The sequence below is a fragment of the Odontomachus brunneus genome, unplaced genomic scaffold, assembly GCF_010583005.1.
Source record: "Odontomachus brunneus isolate Ranch 3 - 2012 unplaced genomic scaffold, Obru_v1 Obru_scaffold_021, whole genome shotgun sequence".
NCBI lineage: Eukaryota > Metazoa > Arthropoda > Insecta > Hymenoptera > Formicidae > Odontomachus > Odontomachus brunneus.
The window spans coordinates 1,737,629-1,762,941 of NW_022639471.1; the positions used below are offsets into that span (position 1 = coordinate 1,737,629).

Here is a 25,313-nt window from a genome sequence, read left to right on the forward strand (position 1 = left end):
AGGTATGAATGCGGGCGGAATTGTTCGCGGAGAGACAATTCGCAGGACTTCGCGACAGGACTTTGCAACAGGACCTTCATCCGGCGAGCGTCTGAGTATCGACACCTCCGTTAACCGCGTCGTTAACGGTAACTCAACGCGGACGCTTCTTCGGGCTTTTTTCTCTCTCTCTTTCTCTCTCTCTCTCTCTCCCTCTCTGTTTCTCGAGAGAGCCACGACGTCAGCGACGTTCTCTCGATTTCTAAACGCGAGATCGCCTCGGAATACGTTTCTTTCTCGGCGGTCTGTGTCTGTTTACTTGATGCGCTACTCACTCGGTATGCCGGAGACAAGTTTGAGCGGTCGCAACACGCGTATCGCACGCAACGTGCGCAGATCCATATCCAGGTGTATGCCTTGCGAGAACGCCGTGATGATCCTGCCCCAAAACACACACACCCCGCCACACTTTACTACTTACTACTCTATTACACTAATACTCACTACTTAAGTACTTAGACTACGCCACTAGGTGGTAACTAGCGTTCTCTAGCCTAGCCCGGGTTGAACAGTTCGTGGAAGATAACGCTATCGGGACGATCGGGTGGAATCCTCGAGGATTGTCGGGTCTGACTCTGGCGAATTCAAATTGGACACCGCGAGCGATTCTTGCGATGAGAAACGGTCTACATATTTCGCCTCTGTATGTATGAATCCCGATTAGGAAAGAAATCGCAAGGTGGTTGTGCTTGTAAAAATAATTTCACTTGTAAAATGACACCACATGAGGTTCTTCGCGACGCGTCGTTACGCGCGGATGTCATAATTGATAAGTACAAACAACAAAAATATTGATCAACAACAATACCACTTCGTTATCTAGAATGTAGACGTATTTTGAAGGCATATCCCTGCTAACAGATTTGATAGAAATCAAATCATGTGTAAAACTATGTAACTGAATCGTATTTTTGGTGAAAAGTGATAAAACTACAAAGAAAAGCATATTTAGATAAATGTTTAATCGTTAAAAGCAAGTATTTTTACAATAAAAAATGAAAGAAATTGATAACTCTTTCATATAAACTAAAATATGAGAAATTGAAATTTCCGATAGGAATGGCAAGTTCGGAAGTTATGTAGTGTTTCAGCGAAATTTGCATATATTTCTGTCAATCTGCTTATCGGACATTTTAAGCAGAGATCCGCCAAGAGAAAATACTCGCTTGATTGATTCCTTAATGTGATAATATTTGAAAATCGAAACGGGAAAGTCGGCCACCGGTCTGACGAAGTAAAGTAATGATCTACTGAAGAGGGTGTTGCAAAGGAGGTGAAAGGTCGATATATAAGAGGCGTGTGGATGTATCTATGTATACGCACTCACTCTCTAGACTATCGATGTAATCAAATACTGTATATATCTAGGTCTAGGAGAATGTAACGCAAGGATGAGCTAGCGATAGCGGCTATAATCACGGTGACACGTGGCTCTAGTTTCTCAAGGATATCGATACGCCGCGGTCGTCGACCGTCTCTTTTATCTATTTCCGACTATCACATGTTAGTCGTGACTACCCAAAAATGACCCCCTCTAATTCGAGAAAGATAATAAGTAGACGTGATAAATTCTAACCCCTCCCTCCCCTCCCTCTCCAACTAACACACAGGGTGAGTTTGAGGTCCCGAGACTTCGCATCGTATCCTGATATAAAAAGCTTCTTATTCTAATTAGTCAATAGTCTCAAAACTACTTTCTTTTTTACTTAGTGCGAGATTCGGAGAAGTTGAGAAAATTATTTTTAACTCTGTAGGAAAACAATCGATACGAGGTGGTGACAGTTTTATCACCAGAACAACGATTGAGCTGCAAGTGATTCAGCAGTTTTCCCTCCGCGGACTAATTCCGCAGCCAGAGGCCGAAGAATGACGCGCTACCGCGACTCTGACAAATCTCTTCGGGCGGGAATGAGTTCTTTAAGCGATATAGATTATACGAAATAAAATAGGGCTGTCCACGTAACTGCGCTACGTTCAATACCCGAAACTCTTAATCGCGACCTCCTAAGGATGAGAATCCTAAAGACGCTAATTGAATCCTTCGCAGTGGCAATGATAATGGAAATCCTTCGTTATTAAAGACGCCAATGACGAAGGACTAGCGGCGGGCGAAAAAACTGGGGCTGGCTAGCTAGCTAGCTAACGAAGAATCTGGGTGGAAGCGGAAAGCGAGTTCCTAATTAACGACAGGCACCTCGGGAGGTGATCCACCTCGAGAATTATACGGGGGAGAGGGGAAGGATGGGCTCGATGAAGCAACGATTCGGCCTGTCACAAACGCCTTGTCTGTCTAAAAATGAAACGGCTCTCTCACTGTCTCTTTCTAAGCGAGATACGAGTGTTCGCCGGGAACACGTTACGCTGCTCTAAGACACGTATCCGTTTAACAATGTATAGCCGACTCTATTATTTAGCGACTGCGGCTAAAGATAGCTAACCGCTAAATATAGGTACCGCGCGGCGGGTCACCACATCCTCTGTGTGCGTGTGTGTGTTTTTCCTTTCCTGTCTGCCCGCCCATGAGTGCGCATCTTCAGGGACCACTTGTCCGAACCGTTATCACTCTTCTGTAGGAAACGCTATTTCTGTTTCTCTCTGTCTCTCTCTTCCTTTCGCTCTCTCTTAAAGCACGAACTATTACGAAAAGAAGTTCCTTACTCGTGGGCCGCGGTCTAAATTACGTTCTGACGATTAAATAAGAGTAGCGATTAAGTTTTAGCGCCTGAGACACGACGATTGCTCGGCGCTCAAACTACTCGCCACGCGCTCATTTCCCTACGCATACACAACGAGTCGGAGTCATTCAGTCTCGAAATTGCAGATAAAATCGCCGGCATGTTTCCGCGTCTATTCTATGTCAATAGAAAATAAAAACAGCAACTATGAGATAGTAACTTACATCGTATTTTCAGAAACTGTAAAACTCTTACGTGACGTGCGCGTTATCGGAAAAATTCACGGAAGAAACGCTTGAAGGTTGAGAAGAAAAATTTTGCATTATGAAGCTTCAAGCGTCGCAAAAAAGTAACGTTTTCCGGGAATTGTTGCTCGAAAGTGCAAACGGTGCACCTGCACGTGACTGCGGTCTCCTGAGACTTCGAGAACGTGTGCGTAAGGTGGAGCGATCGTAGACTTCAGACTGATCCTAATTCTAATCGCTAGATACAAGTCCTCTATGAAGTAATTAGAATATATAGATAAATCTAGACGAAATACTCAGAAGTAACGTAGACACAGAGAAAGAGAGTTGATATATATGTACGTGTGTATATATAAATTATATTATTCAACAAATATCGATCAGCAACTGAACTAGCTTTACCCATCACCAACTTTTTATCTAGCGTTGTCAACAGATCTAAAACACCCATAGCCTCTAAGCGAAGGTTAGTAAGAACATGATTATACGCAGTTAGAAGACTAACGCAGGAGACTAGAAGGACGGGAACTAGTAATATATAAATATATATATATATATATATATGTTACGTGGTGTGTAGGTGTTTTTGTATGTGTGTTTGTATAGACAAAAATTCAAGTCGATGCTTCTCTCGCTTGCCAGAACTAGACGTCGCACCAGGTATAACTAAAGCGTGGAGAAACCGGCCGAAACTGAAAGGTCGAACTAAGTTTCGGCGACGAGACATTAAAACTATGTTCGTAACTATGAGAACGCACACAAATTGCCAGGAGACACAATGTGGAGAACAAAGGGGGTGGTTCGAGAGAAAGGAATCTCGGAGGGGTTATAGTCGTCTGCTGCTCGACTGTTAGCTCGACTGTTACTGGCTTTTGATATCGGGGTGCTTGTTAGTCGCTGCTTTTCTTTCGCAGAACTCTGACTGACTCACTTGGAATTTTCGAAACCAGCTTTAGCGGTCTGAGGACCCTGAAGGAACGTAGCATACGCAGGTCGACGTCCACGTTTGTTTCGGCGAACACGGTCATCGACCTAATCCAAGGATTACTCTAGAATCTATCTGACCAACCGGCATGATAGTCGGTGTGTGTTCCTTAAATCCTATGGCTGGAGAAACCAATCCCGCAGTCAAAATTTTCCGCAAATAATGTGTTTGCATATATGTTTTATGCGACTTGCAAAAATCAATTTTACATAAATTAAACAGATTTTACCACTCCATTCGACAATATACATATTTTCAAACAGAAGAGGGTATCTTCCATTGTTTTTCTGTCGACTCGAACACGTCTACAACGATCGAACGTTCTGTTTGACGGAACTGGTTTCTCCAGCAACTTGTTTCCTCGCAAAGGTTTAAGCAGGAAAGGAATCGTTTCGTCACTCGCTCTAGCCGCGAATCAATTAACGCGCAAAATGATGTGGTGATTATTCGTCGCATTTCCTTCTTTTCTCTCTTCAACAATCAATGTTAACGATCTCCCCTACTTATACATATGAATAAAAAAATGTGACTGCACAGAGGAAAGCACTGTGGCTAAGTTTATACGATGACACGGTGATATTGAATGTGTCATGTTCGCGAGTGAGAGAAGAATTTTTCGAATAAAGATGATGAGAGGACGATTTCGCTCACAGGACAATTAATAATCGGCAAATGATTGAATCGACCGAAGGAGGTCGGCTTTCTTTCTTCAAAGGCGCGCGAGTGTGACTAACATCTTACGGGAAACCAATAGGAAACGGGAAGAAGAAGAGAAGAGAGGGACCGATGAAAGGAGGAGGGGACGCAGAGTGGAATACTCGGCTGACGAGACATAAAAGAAGAGAGGAAGAGAAAGTAGAAGCGTTTTGCCCTCACCCGGTCACCACGACGAAGAAATCCATGATGTTCCAGATGTTGCGTAGATAGGAGCCGCGGTGGAGGACGAAGCCGAGGGCGAGGATCTTGAGGCTCGCTTCGACGCAGAAGATCCCGAGGAAGTAGACCTCCGTAGCCTCGAGCTTCTGTGCGAGTATAGTCTTGTCGTGCTTCGGCAGATGCTCCTCGAGGGCGAGGACCACGCAATTGGCGATGATGGTGAGCAGGACGGCGTACTCGAAGGGCGGCCACTCGATGATGAAGCGGGTGACCCTTCGTATGATGTTTTTCTCTGACAGGATAAACAACGACGAGGGCAACGGCGCCTTGGCGCCTGGCCCACCCCCACCCGCCCCTCCGCCCTGATCCCGGCCTTTTGCCATGTCCACCAGACCAGATACCTGAAAACGACATGTCACGTTAGATCGCCGACGAGCTAGGATATCATGGAAGGGGTGGAAGAAAACTCGTTGCGCTCTCTTTTTCCAGACGATTGAGCGCCCCGCGCTATTAGATTCTTCTAGCCGATACGGTGAGCGTTCCCCCTTCTCCTTCCAGAAAAAGTACATTACTAAGAGCTATTAAAGAAGCCGTTCTTGAGACATCGTTGGATTTTATCCGCACGACGATTGGATCGGCCGATTCCACCGATCGAGCAATAGTGAGATCATTGAAGGTCGAATAAAATATCGAATGTTACGTAACTCGGCTAAACATTGGGGGAAATTGTCCTCCGGCTGAAAATCGCCGGGAAGAAATCGTTCGCCTCGGCGAAGCTAGCTAGGGAACTATCGGGGACGCGCGCGAGATCGACCCGCAGGCAATGCGTTCGGAGGAACCGCCATAGGTGGATCCATCGGTGGATCCGAGAGACTAACGACCGCAACGGTGTTTGACGTTGAATTAATACAGCGGAGCGTGGTCGTAACAGTTACAACATCGGAAACAATGAACGACAATAACACGATCGCCAACAGCCATTTTGTGCTAAAGATCACCAATAAAAAGTCACCAATTCTTACTAATTTTGACCTGCTAAATTCTAACACAGTAAGCAAAATGTTTCATTGGTAACAATTTCGGAGATGCACGACAATGGTTTTTATATGTTATTTTCCTTCGAAGTTGAACACAAAAGTTTCTGCACGGATCGATTTCAACACAAAAAAAAACTTATGTTTTTTTATTGTGCGGAAAATATATCAAAAACGCTCGGCGCAAACAAACAAAAGTTAAAAATTGTTGCCCAGCGTAATTGCCAGCTCTCTTACCTCCCCTCCGAAGCTAGTCCAGTCACCGAGACCACTCAGTCCGGCCAACCTCGGCCTTCTCCTGTACTGACGCGCGTATCCAGGGTCCCTTTGTGCCGCCTCTTGCGCTGCTGCCAACCTGCAACCGACAGCGGATGAAAGGGATTAGTGACTGGCCGTTCAAGTCCGATCGGGGTTATTCGCGTGACGTACATCAAATAATGACACCGCGAACGTCGCGCCGATTATCACCGGCCACGAGCGCGAGACACTCATCCGCAGATCGATTCCACTTGGGGATATAGAGAAGAATCGACGGCGGAAAGCCCCCGAAGTGGATGGAAGCTGGCACACCACAGTCCGTCGGTCTTATTAATGGCTCTACTATTAATGGTACCACTTATTAATGGCTCGATTATCGGCTATTAATGGATGAAGCGTTAACTGTGTCATTAGGCGAACGTGTCAGTGAACTTGGTTCGCCGTCCATTGGCAGGCGATTAGCAAGTCGTCACGGATTCTCATATCCAAATGTGATATCTAATTATAAGTCGTCCGACTTAAAATTACTGGATGTAACGCAATTTAACGTCTAGCGAGCAGAGTTGAAATCGGTAACATCTTCAAACGGGACAGTAATAATGTCGCAACAATCAATAATAACTCTTGAAAAACCCCGAATAACGGTGATCACTATTAAGGGATTACAAATAATTTGACTTTGATCTAGAGTCTGGATCAATACACAATCTGAAAAGTTAGTCCACTTCCAAGTAGGAGTCCAGTAAACATAATGACGTTTTCATGGCGTGTGCGCATGCGCGTACGCGTGTCTGCGCGCAGGTTTTGCCTTTCTAAATATGTAAAATATTATGGCGAATGAGTAATATGCGAAGCAATATTTTCGTGCTTAATTGTACGATTAATAATCTATAGTATTTATGAATACTTGCGCAAATAAAAGAAAACATAAAGTTTGTGTAAATGTGTAGTATATGTATGTGATATTATATTACGTATATATATCATATGTTTTCATTAATTCATTTCTCCCATTTGTAAAATAAAAATATTAGCGTACTTTTCAGCGACTTTTTGCAGACACTATACGAGCAATGTATCCTTAATTCGAGCGTTTCATCGAGAGCAGAGTCCAATCTGAGAGATTACATTCGGGTTGCGCGTTTCTCGCTGAAAATCGACCACATGATCGTCGGTCTACATTAAGCAGATGGATCTCAAGACCTGGTCGGTCGGATTTAACGCTAAATATGCAAGCATGTTAATCAGAAGTCGACCAATCGGGAAGAGACGTTTGCGTATCTCAACGAGATCGTCGTGAAAGTTTCCACTCTCGTGGTGCGCGAGACGACGAGGCAAGACGACGATGAGATTCGCGAGATTCGCGAGAAGATGCGACAAGAGGCGCATCCCAAGAGTGTACGGAAAATTTCGGGACGGAATTATTCACGCGCCGCACGCGGCCACTCGCTCGGCCGATGGCTCAGAGGGATCGCATCATCATGAAAGAGCTCGTTAATGGCGAACGGAGGTGCATAACGCGGCCCCGGCTTCAATTAAGTGCATTAGCCGAGACTTTTGCGACAGACAACCCCGTAGTGCGCGGCTCCTCTCGCGCTGCAGATAGAGCGAGCGAGTGCAATCAAGGCACACGATAATGCAATAATTCACGGCAAGGATCTCCCGCGCTGTGCATCCTCGCTCCCTGCGCGTAATGCGCCGACTGCGCTGTGCACGCAATAATGCCGATGACGAAATTGCTGCGCTCATAAAATCGTATCCGATACGAAGGCCGCGAAAGCTCGGTATATTATCTTCGTGATAAACGCTCCCCTCTCATAGAAGCCGGTACACGTGAGTGTGTGTGTGTGTGTGTTCGTGTATGCGCGTGTCCTAATTTTAACGTAACAAGCACTTTATTATAAGACCAATCGAATTACCGCTTAAAGTTGTGTGTGCATGTGTGTGTAGTTAAAATTTTGTATTTAATTAATATATTCTGTTTCACGTCTTATTTCGAATATCTCAAACAGAACGTTTTGTCCGTGAATTAATTGACATTTGAAAAATTGAGAAGTCATGGAATAACACGTCTTGATTCTACGATTAAAATATTCGACGCGACGTGACCCGTCGCGAGAATTCAAATGAAATAAGAATTCAAGTAGGAAGTGTGACTTTGAATAATTCCTGGTATGACTGTTTGCTCAAAAGCGGAGATAATTTTCTAATTTGACTGAGCAGTGACGCGAATCGGACGATTCACTTGATGCCGTTCTAAAAACAGCTCGCTGCTGAATTTGCACAACGTAGGGAGGAGTCTATTCCCGATCGATCGCACCTGAATTTGGGATGTCCCTCGAAAATCCGTAAAGAGCGCTCGAGATCCTTTCGAGGATGTCGATATGTGCTCTATTTTTTTCACAATGCACACACAAGTAAATAACGTTGCAACGAGCGGAGAACAATCCCTCGATCAGAGATTTACTTGACATGACGTGTGAAATCTTGCCGAATAAATAAAAAGCGAACAAAAGCTCCTGGTTACTATTTTTAATTTAAGCAAGAAGAGCGTGAAATTAGTAGCGCCGACAGCGAGTCGATCAAAATCTGAAAACTCGACAAGTACCGACGTCTCAGAATTTCGACTGAGCGACGACCAATCGCAGTTAATTGAGACAAAAAGTCTCGCCGAGACGTCACTCGGGTGCAGCCCGTGCATAATATACGATAACAGATAAAGTTTCGTGATTTGTCGCGCGGCTTTGCGACACGCCATTTAGCTGGACTGCGAGCGACTCGAGCTGGGAAAAAGTTCGCGTCGAGATATTCGCCGCTCGCCTTTACGTATCTGCAAAATCGAATAACATGCGCGCGGAACGTGGAATAGCGCCTGCCAATTTTATCGGCCACTTCCACGGCGCGCCTCCCTTCCTGGTTTTACGAGCCTCTTCCTCCCCTTTTACGCCGGCCATTTCTGGCGACGAAGCGGCGCCAATGGGGAATATAAGTTCGCGAGAAATAATTAATATACAAAAATATACGAGTGATCGCGAAGATTGAAAATAACAGGACCCAGTTTGTCTCCTTCCCTTCTCTCTTTCCCTTCTGCCTCCTCCCCGTCGCACTTCAAAAATATCTTTCGGATGAAAAATCAAACGTCGGCGACTTTTCGCGATTTGTCACTTGTTGCTTTGCATCCGGCAAAGCTCGAGTTTCCAATCGAAATTGTCGATTTGCTTCTTTAGACACAGATGATTTATTAAAATACGGTTATCTTCGGATGTGTTACGGATCTTGGTTTCATTTTGGCCTCATCTGAGTCGATTGTAATCATGTCAATAAAATTGTATTGTACGCGCTCGAGAGATAAATCAATGAAATATCTGAAGGGAGTTATTTCTCGACTCTGTAAGAGTCAGTATTGTTGCTTATGCTTATTCTCTCAGCCTCAGCCTAACGTCGCTGAATTATTGAAAACAGGATAGGAATAATTGATCCAGTTTATTCTGTGATGGCGGGATCAATACTACTCTCGAAAATGAACCGGCTGGCTCGTCCAGTGTGTCCATTTTGCAAGGACGCCGCGAAATGGAGCAATATACCTAATGGAAAGGATTCAATTGCGATCGTGGAGATTGTTGCAACAGCAACAGGTGTAATTCTTCCGCGATTAGGCGGGCTTAAGTCAGTCATTATTAAAACAGCGAAATTTCGCTATCACCACGACGATATTATTAGACCGAGCTGTCACTCGCCGCGGTCGTTCAATTTAATTTGCGGAATTTGCACGACGATACTCAATCGCACAGTTCGTGCGCCATGTATGTACTTTATATTTATATATATATATATATATATATATATATATATATATATATATATATATATTTCTCTCTGTACATCCTCGACAGGAAAAAGCTTCTGATAACCAAACAATCGCCCTCGATCTTATTATAATCATTATTATCAATAAGGTTCTGATTATTACATCCAAAAATGTAATCTTATCCTTAGCGAAAATTTTTCAATTCTAGAGAATTTTACTTTTACATATATGAGAGAAAGAGATCTCTAAAAGGATTCCTAAGAGGATTCTTCTAAAACCGAAAAAAGAATATTCTAAAGACAAATTCTTAAAATTAGAAGAATTTCGTCTCTCATCCACTGTACGAAACTCGTTCTTAATAGACATTTTTTTAATAAGAGAGTATTCTATTCAAAGCTAAATAGGTTTTATTTAATTCAAACGGGGGAAAAATATGTATAATATAGAATATATTATAAAGTAAATAAATAAATAATATCTAGTAGATTTTCAATCTACTTTATTAGAAAAAGAATGCTCTTCCAGTAAGAATTTTCGCTTAGAACTTGAAATTACAAGAAGCAGCGCTACGCAATTAGAGTTTGGATGTAATGATCCTCATAATTAATAAAGTCCTGATTGCCACATTGCATTACATGACTTGCTGGGAGAACCGATAGCATCACTTTATACAAAACAAATAACCGATTGGAATCAACCTGATCAGGGCCAAGGGATAAATTTGTAGTCGGGAAGCTCGTGCTCGCAATTATTAGACCGCGTTTCGATCCCCCGGACGAATCAACCCCCGTTCGCGGCGCGCCGAGTCGCGTCGCGCTCGTAAAACAAGAGCAGCGGGGATGTCTTGCGCTTGCAACGGATTGCCGCATGCGGACGAGAGCCCTCGGCGCGAAGGTTAATCGCGATTTATGCAACAACGCTGTGTTGCAGCGCTCTCTCTCTCTCTCTCTCTCTCTCTCTCCCTCTGTCTCTTTCTGTCTCTCTCTCTCTCTGTCTCTTCGAGCGGCGCAGAGCGCGGTTTTTACCGGTTAGCAAATAACGGCGGGACGCGAGCCGTGCCAAATGGTCGTGTTACCGGACGCCTCTGTTTTTCATCGATAGTAATTAATACGTGCCGAGCGGACGCTCCCGGTCGAATTTTTTCCCTTTCCCCCTTCTCTTCACGTCCGAAGCGTCGCTTCATAAATATTCAGCCGTCGTTGCATATTTCGACTATCTCCGGAGGTAGGAACGCGCCGTCACGTGCGGGCAAGCGGACATTCGAGCCACCATCAAAAGGCGCTGTCATTTCGAATGTTGAGGCGCATTATATGGATTTTACGAGATCGAATTCAACGTCTTCAATAATAAAAAAGCTTCGCTATATATATATATATATATATATATATATATATATATATATATATATAAAACATATGTCGCACACGTGCGTGTCTCTAAACGAAGAAGCCACGACGCTTCCGAGGGTGGTTGCAAGAAACAAATCTTGAAAGTAAAATCGCAAGAGGAATGACATTTCGAGGGTGACCGAAGCGAATCTTAAGACCGATCTTGACAAAAGAATTGCGACGAGGTTTCGAGAAGACGATGAAATGCTCCCACAATCGCTTTCCCGATTAACCATGCCGAGAACTAAGGACTTTCACAGCCACGTGGAAAAGAAAAAAGGGAAAAGGATTGACTATTTACTCGGCGCACCAACGGATCTTTCAATGGTTAAACATCCCGTCTGAAGTAGAATGCGTCGGGTAAGAAATTGCGAGAGTTGCAGCCGCGGCCGCGCAAAAACTGCTGCCGGTGGCGCGTTGATGTTCGCGGCAAAGGAAGGTTCTGATTCCTCGCTAATTGAAGCAAAACGGGAGTACGAACAGGCGAGAGAGCGAGTACGGCGCGAGTCCGGCCGCTCCAAGTGGCCGATGCGAAAAGAGGAGGGTATTTGTTCCGCGAAAATAGAGCGCGCGGCATGATATACTTTATTCTCAAAGGGTCCCAAGGGCTTATTGAAGAGAGAGAGGAAGAGAGAGAGAAAAGGGGGGGAAGAGAGAGAATACTAATTCTATCTCGAGCCCAGTTACCCGGGTTACACGCGACTTAACGGAGAAAGCACTTATCGATTTATTATTCGCGCTGGTAATTTGCCTCGTTAATTATGTACATTTCTGATAGGGCCGGATATCGTTAGCGTACGCCGTCGATACAGCTCTCGGGACATAGGCAAGTGCACGAGGCAAGAGCCACATTAAATCGGGACTAAAGGAAAAAACGAAGCTCTCCTTGCACTTTGTGAAATAATGCACCGTACAGTTTTTGCGACGAGTTTAGGTGCAAAGTCGTTGTGGAGCTGTCGCAAAATACCGTTTTCGCGGTGCACGACAGTTGACCATAATTATACAAGAATGATCCAAGCCGCAAAATTATGATTTTCGAGCTCTTGTTTTTTCTTTTAGCAATGAGTAGTCTAATTTTTATTACAGTATTCTCTCACGGAGAGAATATTGTAGTAAAAATTACAATACGATTTTAGTAATCCGAGAATAGACTGGCATTATTACGAAAATTATAATAAATTATAATAAATAATAAGTTATAATTATAGTGAATTATAATAAAATATAATTAAATTATAATAAAATATAATATAAAAATGATCATAAACATGGTAATTTTTACTACATTTATGGTAATTTTTACGGTGTTCATGGTCATTTTTACTATATCTTATTTTCATCATAGTCCCAGTCTATTTCTGGGGTAAAATCGTATTGTAATTTCTATTACAATATTCTCTTCGTATACGTCTTTCTATATAAAACAAGAAAGAGCATCATAAGCGCCTAGGATTAATTAGAAAACAGTTTTTATTTTCCATTAGATGCGACATTTTTTACTAATTGCATCTTTTTTACCAATTGTTTAAGGATTAAATTTGCCAACGAATATTCTTGAAGAAAAAAAAATTGACTATGCTTGATTTCTTGGATGATTGCAAGGAGAACTTCAGTGCTTATATTTTTTAAATATATCAAATTTTCATCCCCATTTTTCTCGAAATGTATTCCATGTGGATCGAATCATTCTTGCATAACTGCGATTGATCTTCCAGGTGTGAAGCTGTGAAAATAGAGCAGGTAAATTTCGCTCTTTCGATAACTATTACTACGCCGATGGAACGAAGTTAAACGATAAAATACAGAGAGCTCGTAGGTAAGGCGTCGGATTAACACGTTGAATGCCCGATCACCGGTACAACTGGCGTTATAATACACTACCGTTTTTCATTAATGGATATTACGAATAAAATACAATTAATTGCACCTAACGAATCACTATCGTACGGCTGATAGGAAGCCAGTGAAACGAAATGAAAAGTGCATACATTTCAAGTTGTAACTCCTCGTCGTATCTTCAATAGTTCGATTATCGGTCGAGCTCTTGTGCGACCAATGGAAATCAGCGCGGCGGCGTCGACGTGCTAATTAACGAAGATGTTTAATTCACGCGCAGTCGCAATCGCATCGTTTTAAAATAATTTATTAGAATCAGTTTGGTCCGCGAGTAATTTGAAATACGAGAGCATAGACTACGGACTGAGAGACCAGCGGACTTGGAATCGAGTCTGCCAACGTATAGGTAGCGGCAGGCGCCAACGAAAGGGAGGCGAAGGAACATTAAAAATAATTGACCTTCGATTCCGGATCGACGGGCAGGCAACGCGACGCGGCCATCACGTCGCAAGGCCGCGCCATTATTTTCCCTTTTCGCGATACAAACTCTTTCGAATGTTATCGGACCGCGCGAGAGGCGCTCTCTCGTCATACACAGATCCACCGGGCGAGTTTCGCGAATGAGAAGAGTCGCTCTCAGTCCGTGGCCGAGACGATTCCGTCCAATACGACGGAGAAAAGTGTCATGCTCTTCCGCTCGTTTTAACGACGCTTCGTGTGACATAATCTCAGCGCAATCGATTTAACGCACACGCTCGTCCTTCCGTGTATCCTCGTTATTTCGTATCGCACGCTAGTAGAACGTTCTCGAAATAGATTTTCGCGAATTTTGCGCGCGCGTTGGCCATAATACATAAAACTCATATATTTTAATATATATATATATATATATATATATATATATATATATATATATATGTAATACGTTCAGAAATGTGCTGTAATAAAACGATTGAAATGAAACGTTTTCTTTTTGTAACTCAATTCATAGCTATTTACTCTGATGAAAGTTAATATTTTTTGTAAAATTAAAAGAATTATTCTCCCGTTAGTAAAGTGGAAAAAAAACATTGAACAAAAAAAATATATAATCAATATAATTCTTTGCACAGAAAAAATATTGTAGATACAATTATAACAATATTTTTTTTGTCATCTCTCGGGTTATACAGAGTTATGACCAAAATACATCACAATGTATTTGCTCAAAAATCCACGTTCGACTTTTTACTACAAAATTGTTATAATTACTCGAATGTTTTTTATATCGTATACCAAATAGAGATCGTTAAATTTACTATTTCTATAGTAATTTATACTACAATTTTTTCAATATAATCCAGAGTTTTACGAAAAATATTGTAAAAGGAAATATAATTTTAACGTAATTTTTACTGCAATATTTTCTTTGAGTATATTATACCAGAAAAGCGCAATTGTTTGATTCTCATACAAAGAGAATTTTACAACAAAATTTACTGTAGAATTTTGTAACCGAGAACTAGACCGATATTCTGCGGTAATTGACTATCTTTATATGTGCCGTTTATATTGTATTAACTGAAACGTATTATTGAAAAATTTGCTATGTTGAAATTGACCATTCGCCAGAAAAAATTTACTGTGTTCCTCAACAAGACAGATCTTGGCGACTGTCTATTAGAAACGTAATAAAATTGAAAAACAATATATATGAAAAGAAGAAATATATATATTATCTATAATATTCTCTCCATGTAGGTTTTTATAGGCTAGCTACTCTCTCTCTCTCTCCTATTCCGGCTTTTTTAAACACAATTCTAATTTTCATAAATCACCTCGTTTCGACGTGATTTATAAATTGATTCGCAGACTCGAATGGGGAACATCGAAATGCAACTCTTACGCGTAATCTCGCCCCAGCTTATCGCGCGCCCCGCGGCAAATCCGGTAAAATTCTGCCCGTTCAATTGGCGTGTCATGATCAATCGCTTCTGCGTAATTTATATCGTCAAATCCAATGGATCGTCATTAATAATGTACAGCCCGCGCGGATTAGATTCCGCGTCGTTCATTATTCAGAACCCAACCGAACGTAAAAGGAATTATGTCTTCGGGAGTTCGCACGGATTCCTAAATCCGTCGCGGCTTCTAAGTAACCGTTTCTCATCCCGCGTCGTCTATTCATAGCCACGTGTAAGCCATCTTGAATTATCGGATGCCATCGTGGTAACCGCTAATGGTGGTATTCAATAACGCGCGAAACACTCGGACGACAAGCTCAGGCTCTGACTCAGGAGACGATCGATCGATCGTGGGAGCGTGCCGGGAAAACAACAGCACGACTGCGAGATCCCCATCGCGATCACGAACGCGAAGAGCCGCGTCGACGACGAAGAGCGTGACTACATCCGCGAACGGCTATCCCCGAATTAATCGATCGGTCCAAACGAACGCGCGCCTTAATTTGGCGAAGGTACCTGCCATCATCTGAGAGATCGTCACTCTTCCGACAAACCAAGTCGCCAGAATCATCCGGAAACTGGAGTTCCTCTAATCGGAATTTGTATACCGCTGTATGAGTTGATCCGCTATATGCAATAGCGCAGTAATGTGAGAGAGAAAGAGAGAGAGAGAGACTGCAACGTAGTTCGTCATTTCACTCATTACAGCTGTTCTCTCATTTCTAAAAGAGCTTTTCTTTCGCTTCTACTCGTTTTTTCCTTATTGCATATGACGAATCAAAGAGCCAATCAAAAATCAACTATTCTGACCAGAGGATAGATATAGAATAGCGCATCGCTGCAGAAGGGATGAAGTCAGCATTGATAAGATAGGGCGATAGAGAGTAAGACGCTTTCCTGGTCTAATTGTCTACTTTGTGAAGAGAACGAAGGAGAGCAGAAGCAATCACATGATCAATACGTCCTTTCTTTCTTTCACTGTGTTTCACTCTCTCTCTCTTTTTCTCTCTCTTTGGTTTCTCCTATATCGCCCTCTCCTACAATACTATATGGCAGAGAAAGCATTTGGCTTAGCATATATCTCTGTCCTTCAATCTCGTAATCGGCCGTCCCGCAAGAGCGCGCAGTCTATTTTATAAGTCTATGGAAACTCTGGCGGAAACGCGTCGCGTCCCTCGGCAAGACTGGGTCGGACGAGTCATCATCCTCAGTCACGGTGCGTAAAGATCAAGACGCCGGCGACAACGATGGCGACGGCGACGGCAGTGGCGGCTGCGTGTGTATACCTTGGCAAAACAATTTCTATGTACATGCCGTGGGGCGTCTCCCTGCCACACGATCGTTACTCGAAAACCGGCGTCGCCCTCCTAAACGACAGCAGCCAAAAATCCTAGCCACGAACCCCATGACGACCGTCGCGGCGCCCAGCCGGCGTCGTCGTAGTCGCCGCCGCCACCCCCACCTAACCACTCCAGCGAGACCCGGGCATCCCTCCACGCGGGGGAGGATGGCGTTAGAGAACGTTGCGGAGTGAACGTCGTGGAGAGAACGGCGTCAAAGGGGTTGCGGAGGGTAGCGGGCGCCCCCGGTGACGTCACGTCAGCGCCATTTCGTCCAGTGACGTCAGCCTCACGACGACGACGACGACGGCGACGGCGGCGGCGGCGGCGGCGACGATGACTGCCGGCTGCGTAGCTACTCTCCAACCCGGCCTCCCTTACCTTGTACTTGTATGTCGCACGTGTGACCAACGGTATGTGCCGCGTGTAGGTAGCTAGGTATGTACATATTGTGTGTGTAGGCGTCTGTATGTGTGTCTGTGTTTGTTTGTGTGTGTGTGTGTTTAGGAAGGTACATTACCATCCGCATCGCCAACGCCAGTCATCGCATACCGCCCCGCCAACGTGGATAAATTAACCCTACTTGACGCGATTTCGGCAGCGAGACGCTGCAAGTCTTACGCATCAATTTCGAAGATTGGGCCGCACTCTCTGGCCTGCTATGATCCGTTTTGGGAGAACGAGAGGGTGGAAGAAAATTATGGAAATGTATCGAGAGGAAAAAGGGGATTCGCAACCACACGATTGTTCTCAGTTCTACGACTTTTTGCTGTCGCGAAGCTACAGGAATTTTGACCTCACGAAGTTACAGGAATTGTCAGAACAAACATCCCGCTTTAACTAACTCTACCTAATGAACGCGAAGCTATGATGACTCGGCCGGCAGACGATCGGTGCCCTAATAAGTTAATTGTGTCCGACTTAACTCTACACCGCCTTGTAGTTACAATATAGACTCCGTCTGAGAACACCCGACTCTTTCGCGTGCAAACTTCGCCCTTATTTAATTGAAAGTAGTCCATCTCGCAGACCATCACGATCCGGATGAATACTGTCAACGGGAAGCGTGAGCAAACACGGTCACGTTCTACACTGTGAGAAAGAAAATATCTAAGAAAGATAAAATATTATTTGGCGGGTACTATACGAAAAGAAAACGCTTCGGTTGAATTAAACAAGTTTCTGGTAAAATGACTGAATTGAACGAACCAGAAATTCCGATTAAAGTTATCAGAATTCTGTTCGAGTTGAGTTGAGGATTAACTTGAATAGAATTCTGATAACTTCAACCAAAACGTTCGTTCATATTTCACCAAAAATTGGTTAATCCAACCAAACTTTTTTCCATGTGTAATAATACATTTACTTAAATCTGAATTCTTTTATTTAAATAGAATAAACAATTGCTTTCACAAGAAGCTAAAGTTTTAAGAAAATGTATATTTTCTTATTTGAAAAATATTTTATATCTCAGTAAAGTAAATGTTGATAGTGTATACATGTCTATCATTTATTTATAAACAAATAATTCTTATTTATTATTAGCTTTTTTCTCTCACCCAGTGCAGAATGAAAGTTCTTGGCGAATTTCGACAGATGAAACATGACATTTTCTGAATAAATTTGCGTTGAGAAAAGGAATCGTGGCCAAAACTTTTTGCCAAAAACCAATCTCGAATAGTCCGCGACTTCCAATTTAGATTTCTCAGATTAGAACACTTGCACGCGAGAGACCAGATTGGCTCGGAAGTTTTATGAATGTTAATCAAAATGTCGCTACAGCTATTTACAGAAGTAAACGTTAGGAGTAAGTGGAATTCGTTGTCGTACTCGTGACGGAGAATCTCTGTGATGTCCCGTCGATTTCCGTTCAAGGTATGCGCGTCATCGGGTCACAAAGTCATTATTTCGCGAAAGCGACGCGCGAACGTGGACGACACTGTAGATGCGCGCTCTCGAACATGCGGCACGAGGTATGTCGACAGAATGCTTCTCTGGGCTCGAATGCGTCTCGATCATGGCCGCGATCGAGTGGCACGCCGCGCTCGATTTGACGTCCGATGATTAATACAAGTCGGAAGGGATGGACCGGACAGACGGGATATTGGAAAAGGGCGGGACGAGAGGGAGGATCGCTCTATCGTAGAGTACTAATTGCGCGGTTACTTACGTCCCGATAACGAACAAAATTTACCCTCATCCTTCTGCGACTAACTTATTTCCGCTCATTAGAGTCAACGATTATTTCTATTGTTATTTTATTTCATCATAGAGAAGACCAAATTTCCAGCGAAGACAAAATTTGATTGTGTTAACACGAAGTTCGATTATTTGAGAAATATTTTATGAACAATATTTTATATTGTATAAATAAATATGTTATTGGTATCCGAGAATAAGTATTTATTATTTCTTAGATATTTATTCTTTCAGTGTACATTGAAAAATTCATTTAGTTGGGTTAATCAAAATTTAGTTAAAATAGAGTCGAACAAATGTTTCGGTTGTGAGGGCCAAAATTTCGTTCTTTGTACCAAAGATTTGATTCTCTGAAACTAAACCTGTTTCATTTTCGTTTCAAAAAGTCAAACCTTTGGTTCAAAGTACCAAATATTGGTTCTCACAACCAAAATATTTGTTCCATCTTATTTTAACCAAATTTTGATTAACTCAACTAAATGAGTTTTTCAGTGTAAGAGCTTGTTTGAATCGTAAATGATTTTATGGATCAAAAAGTAAATTTCTCATTTTGCATGCGCAGTATCAGATAATTACCTGATAATTACCAGAGAGAGCAGTAGATAATAATAACAGATATTTCGGTTACGTAATACATTTCGTTGCTAATAATCATGGAAATATAACTAAAAGAAGATTTTTACGAGCCGCCAATACGACCAAGCTTGTTTCTCCGTGTATAAATTTGGTTTTGACAGAACGAGAGAAGTTGAGACGAGACGTGCGTCCGATTTTAATTGCTTCGGGCTGTTTTAAGCGAATGACGCGGTGGAAATAGGCGATAATTGACGGAATCAAGCCGGAAGACGGGCGCGACTTCCACAGAACGCGGCCGAAAGTTCCGCACGACGGAATCCCCGAAAGGGCCGTCGAGAATATCCGTCCCGTGGGCGCGCGGAATCGTGAATAAGTGGGACAGAAGCGACGTAGTCGAGAGTGCAGCGTGACATCCTCGACGGGGTCGCAAGCTGTGCGATAAATTATCTATCGGGGGTGAAACGGTGGGAAAGCGCGCGGAACGTCGCGTCGAGATATTTACTCGCGTCTCGCTCTCTCACCCGCGCGTCTTATCTTCGGCACACTGGAGAATGTCTCTCTCGCTGGAATATCTCACCTCTCGCGAGGGTACGGGCACTCGCTCGCTTCTCGTCGGCCCTGAGGTTCGCGCGCAGCTTTTAAAAATGGAATCTGTGTATTCTCGTAAATAAATTTATTAAGTCCGGGTGAAAAAAAGAGCGGTAGCTATATATATATATATATATATATATATGCAGGAACGCGGTTACCGCTTTCGTTCGTTCATTCGCGCCGCAGCGCAGCGGACGAAACCGGCTCGCTGAGCCGTAAGAAAGCTACGAATTTTACCGGGGATCAAAACGCGGCTAAATTGAATTGCGCCAACCCAATTTCGTCGTGAGTGAAATAAGGAGCTACGGATACCGCCTTGTCTGCCTAATAAATTGAATTACTGCTGTGGAACGCTGCGTGTATAATTTGCGCCTGAGTGCACAGCCATCACGCAAGCCACACGCACTATCCCAACGGCATTTCTCCCAACCATTTATTCCTCGCACGACGGATCCGATGAATTTTGCAACGCCATGTTCCGCGACAGTGACGAAAAATGTGAAGGGATACATATATAACAAAATTTATAGTCAAATAGTTCGAGCTCGAATATAAAACTTTCAGCCGAGTGTAAAACCGTCGCTGCCTCGGCTGCTTTGTTTTTTGTTCTTTTTCTGTGTTTTCTTTCATGCTTTTTTTAATTTTCGGCTTTGACGAGTGGCGAGAGCGCGGTTGCACGCGTCTGTGCATCGTTTGAGCGATCCATTTATCGACCGCAAGCGCGACTAAAAACGCTCCTGCTAATAACTAGGCGAGCGTCATCGAGCATCCGACCGACGGCGGGCTACTGACGTAACCGGACACTTTCTGGAGGCAAATAGATCGAAAGGTAATTTTGCTGGAGCATGTAGGCGGCTGTTACGGCTGGATATCTGTCCTTTGTTGGTCTACCACCTCTTCCACCCTCTTTCGTATACACACACTTTCCTCCTCCTCGCCCTTTCCTTCTACCCAATCCTTCCTACGTTTACGTAGCTTTAACGCGGACAATGCTATTAGTACTATTTATGAGCCGGAGGGTTTGGACTTTGGTTCAAATGACTCTTTCTAATTGCGTGACAGTTTCGCTGCCATTGTTCTACACAGTAACTGCAACTCCCCTCGATTCCGAATTTGCGAGTATTTTATCCTTATATTTTCAGCAAGTAGCACTCAATCATGGTCGTTAATTCACGATTTTTTTTCTCTCAGTGCATCAAAGAGTTCCTAATACGACTTCCTAAGCTATGTAAATCTTATATTTTCGTGGGATAGTCAAGTGTTTGATTTGACTTCCGGGTTGGTGCCACGTTCTCCATAGATTTGTTTTCGACGTTTCACGAACATTCGATCTCAGTTTTTTCAGGAAACTGTCTTAGCAGAGGAACGATCTGAGACTGAGGTCGCTTGAAACCTCAGGTTGTTCCTTTATTGAGAAAGTTTCTTGAGGAAGCGAACTGAAATGTTTACGAAAATGCCGAGAGCAAATCCACGAAGGAGGCGATACCAAGCCTGTATGAATTCTATCATAGACCTTTATTAATTTCTTTTTTAATGTTCTTTGATCGCGTGAGAGCAATTTCTCGTTCAGGTCGATAGCGGTGTTACGCTTTATCGCACGGATAATGAACTCCTCAAGTGACACCGCCAAAATGTTGTTCTACTCTAACTTCAATATTCAGCGTGGCGCGTTTTTCGTGGTAGCGCAACAACAAATATACAAGTGCAGGTCTTGCGCAGAAAAAGCATAGGTGTTTTCGCGAGTAACGGTCGGGCAAATATTTGCGCGCGAGCGGATCGTAAATTGCGGTGATCGACGCGGCCAATCAGGGCGTTTTTTCTGATCGTCGCATCAATCGGCCGCCGCATCGGCCGATTCGAGGCTTCACCCACTCGGCACGTTCCCGCATGAGTCACGATGAAGCCGCGCGAATGCATCGGTTGTGACGTCGAATGGAATGGAATACGAAACCTCTTTTCGATTCCCTGACGAGTAAAGAGTTACGTACGAATGGGAAGAGAAATTTAGCGAAGATCCATCTCTTCCATAAAGATTTCCTCGGGGAAGCCTTCTCTTTTTTTATAAATTGTAATGTGCCATAAATATATTTTATTTGGAAGATGTTCAATTTGCGTACAAGTTTCGCAGAGAGCTTCGCAAAAAAATTCGTAGAAAATTTGAAACTCGAGAAAATCAGAAATTTCGAATTACTCAGCAGAAAGTAGTTGTATTCTGTTCGTGGAGAAATTTTATTTTCCTCGTTTCGGGACAGAAAGCACATTAAAGGCGGATGCGTGTAACTTTGCCGCGAGTTTTGGCCGCCAATAGAATGACTCGACGCGGTAACGTCTGCGAGAACGGCGCCGACATGCGAGTCAGCTCTTCGAAGGAAGGTTCCAGGGAATCTATTTGGAGCAAGGTTCATCCCCGCGGAAATTAGTGAAGACAACGGCGAAGCGCGTCGCGTGGTGTCGCGACGTGAATCGCCGATCGTCGCGGAGTGTCGCGTTGGCAAGCTCTCAAGTCTCGCGATTCTTTCGGATAGCACGCGAGGAAACTGCGTGAAATAAGGGCGTAAAATAACACCAAGATTGCGGGCTGAAAGAGCGATGGGGTGTGCCGTGAACGTATACAAACGTCTGGCGCCTGTGAGCGCGTCGCTGACAATTTTTACTATCCGGTAATTTGCGTGGCTAGGATGGTAACTTCGAGATCTCAAAGAGCAATTTCTGAGCGTAATTTTATGTACACTGAGAAAATAAGTGTTTGATATTTATAATTATAATCGCATAATGAAAAACTCATAGTTAAAAGAACTATTTTTGTAGTAAGTGTTATTGTAGAGTTAAGGCCATCAAAATTCCGTAAGAACTTAAAGAACCTCTCCATTATTACGAAGAACCGAATACTCGATTGGGATTGGTCGATTTCCTTACGCTTACGATTTAAGTTCTTACGGAATTTTGTGTGTAATGGCCTTTAATAATAATAACCTTATGCATATTGCTACTACTTGCTACATATTGCTACTTTTTCTTTTCTGTTAGATTAACAAGAAATGCATTTGAAATCATTATAATTTCATTAACATTAAACAATTTTTGTCTCAGTATACCCCAATATCAAAAAGCGAAAAAATTCGCGAATTGTTCCATTGCCGATAGCTTCGCTTACTGATAGTAACCGTTGAGTTTTAACAAGTGAATATTTGTGAACTTGCGGAATAAACTCGGAGTAAGACGATAACCGAAACCTAAGATGACAATTTAGATTGATAAATCCGTGACCGAGTGTAGAAAAATGCATTTTGGGAAGAAAAAGACGAAAACGGAGGAAATTAAGTAGTGCAAGAGGAACGAGGCAGCCGTGGCGGTCTGACTTAACGCCGGCGTTTCTACTTGACGCAGACGCGCGTTCTCAAGTAGTTGCAGCCGGCGTCGCAGACGCATTTCGTCGGGTGTCGTGACGAATTGAGATTTTCCACTTAGGCAGAGGGAGGAGAGCAATGAAAAATGAGTGCGCTTATGAAAAGAGCAAGCGGCAAGCGTATATAGTGACTGTTAACTTGAGAAAAATGAGAAGAAAAGGAGTTCCTGCAATGCGTCACGACATCAACACTCGAAAGAAATCGGCAAACTCTATATTCCGTGTAATAATAAATTAATTGAATCTAAAAGTTACATAATATATGAGAATATATATAAGAGAATATATATTAAAAATACAAAAGCATTACAGATTATATTCGGCAAACGAATAAACGATATCGAATCGTAGTACGGCAGTGTTAATTATCGTTCCAGACAACAATGAGTGATATCTCGCGGCAGAATCGGGCGACTAATTAATACATACCGATATACCGGATGTTCTACAGATTTAGTAAGGCACATTCCGGGACGATAGTTATCAATGAATGACTAGCACACGCGATACCGAAAGGGCGAGCGAGTCGAACCCTTCCAAGAAGAGAGCCACGGGCCTTCATTGATACTAGAACCAGATTAGGGACGGTACACTCGCATTTCCCCGAAATGAGCTTCGAAATTAGGGCATGCGGATTTTATTATATATCGTACACAGACACACACGCACGCGCGCACAATTCCGAGAATTTGTAGCCTGTGTGCTGCTGACTCAATGAATGTGAGTGAAGTCACCGTTCTGTGAATCGCGCCGACGGGCTGAATAAACCTTGTAACCGGTAACGCGAGCATGTCATACCACCTTTTCGGCTTACTACCCCGCCAGAGCCACGTGCTGCTGACATTTAGAAAGTAACCTGGCTCTAGGATACTTTCTAAGAATCTTCTAAATAGATTGTTATCCTACCTTAACGAAAGGGTTGACACTGCACGGATATGTCTCTTGACTTCATTTTATCGATATTACACGCTGAGAAAAGAATATTTGGTATTTGTAATTATAATCACAGAAAAATAATTACTATAAATCATGGTCAAGAGAACTACTTTTTTATTAAATTTGTAATTATAATCACAGAGAAATAATTATTATAAATCATGGTCAAGAGAACTACTTTTTTATTAAATTTTATTAAATTTTATTATATTTTATTAAATTTTATTATAATGTTAGTCATAATAATCTTGTCATAAATATATATTACTACTACCACTTTACCACCAAAAAAAAAGGTTGAGGCGAAAAATAACTTAGAATTTTAGTTAAACCAACCATTTGTTTCTCTCAGTGTAGACTTCATTAAGAAGAAACCAGGAAACTTACACTTGAAAACTGCACACTGACAACAAATACTTGAAAACTATTTGTGGGATATAGAGTTGATTTCTGTGAAATAAAGTCTACTTCTGTGAATAAACTGTATATTCCACAAATAAGTTTTCAAGTATTTCTTGCTCAGTGTAAGTTAGAAATGTCCATGAGAGACACCTGCGAGACGTTTCGATTTAAACCGAAAATTATTTATTTATGTAAGAATTACTTGTCTTAATATCGCTCCGTTTTATTTATCTATCTTAATTGCAAAATAATTTAATCCATCGTGATCACACACATACACACACATACACGCACATATTTTTGCGAAACCATTCACGCGTTCTGAGTAACCTATCTGGAAGAATGCACTTAAAAGTTCTTCGAGGAATTGCGCGGCATAACCATCGTTCATGTTTTACACATACGATTATCAGCACGCGGCGTTCTTTATCGCGTGTCATTTATTATGGCGCATTGTTCCGCGTATCGTCGATTGAGCGAGTTCAAACAACGAAATATTAACCGCGATCTGTCAAATAAATAGCCGCAGTATACGCTCGAATGTGAAGAGTGCACACGGCTATAATGCAGTGGTACCCTCTGCGGGATTTCGACGTACCCCCTTACGATATTTGGATTTCCGATGTTGAATAAATCTTGGTCGATGAAATATTTGACTTATTTCGAAGCAAGGGAAAGAGAGAGATCCTACGCGCGCGAGATTTAGTAAATTAAATCTCGCGAGCATTAAACAGGCAAGGTAAATTTTATTTTTCTGGAAATTCGAGTAATCTTCT

At 42.7% G+C, this 25,313-nt stretch overlaps 1 protein-coding gene across 2 annotated transcripts in view; it reads right to left on the minus strand.

Moving 5' to 3' along the window:
* Nucleotides 1–25,313, minus strand: part of LOC116842131 (voltage-dependent calcium channel type A subunit alpha-1) — a 136,422-nt gene that overhangs the window by 49,864 nt on the left and 61,245 nt on the right. For both annotated transcript variants that reach the window (XM_032810877.1, XM_032810878.1), the window contains exons 3-5: nt 6,092–6,209; nt 4,821–5,221; nt 315–418 (exon numbers count right to left, since the gene is read on the minus strand). In XM_032810877.1, coding sequence (XP_032666768.1) covers nt 315–418; nt 4,821–5,221; nt 6,092–6,209 — 623 coding nt within the window. The remainder of the gene's footprint in view (nt 1–314; nt 419–4,820; nt 5,222–6,091; nt 6,210–25,313) is intronic.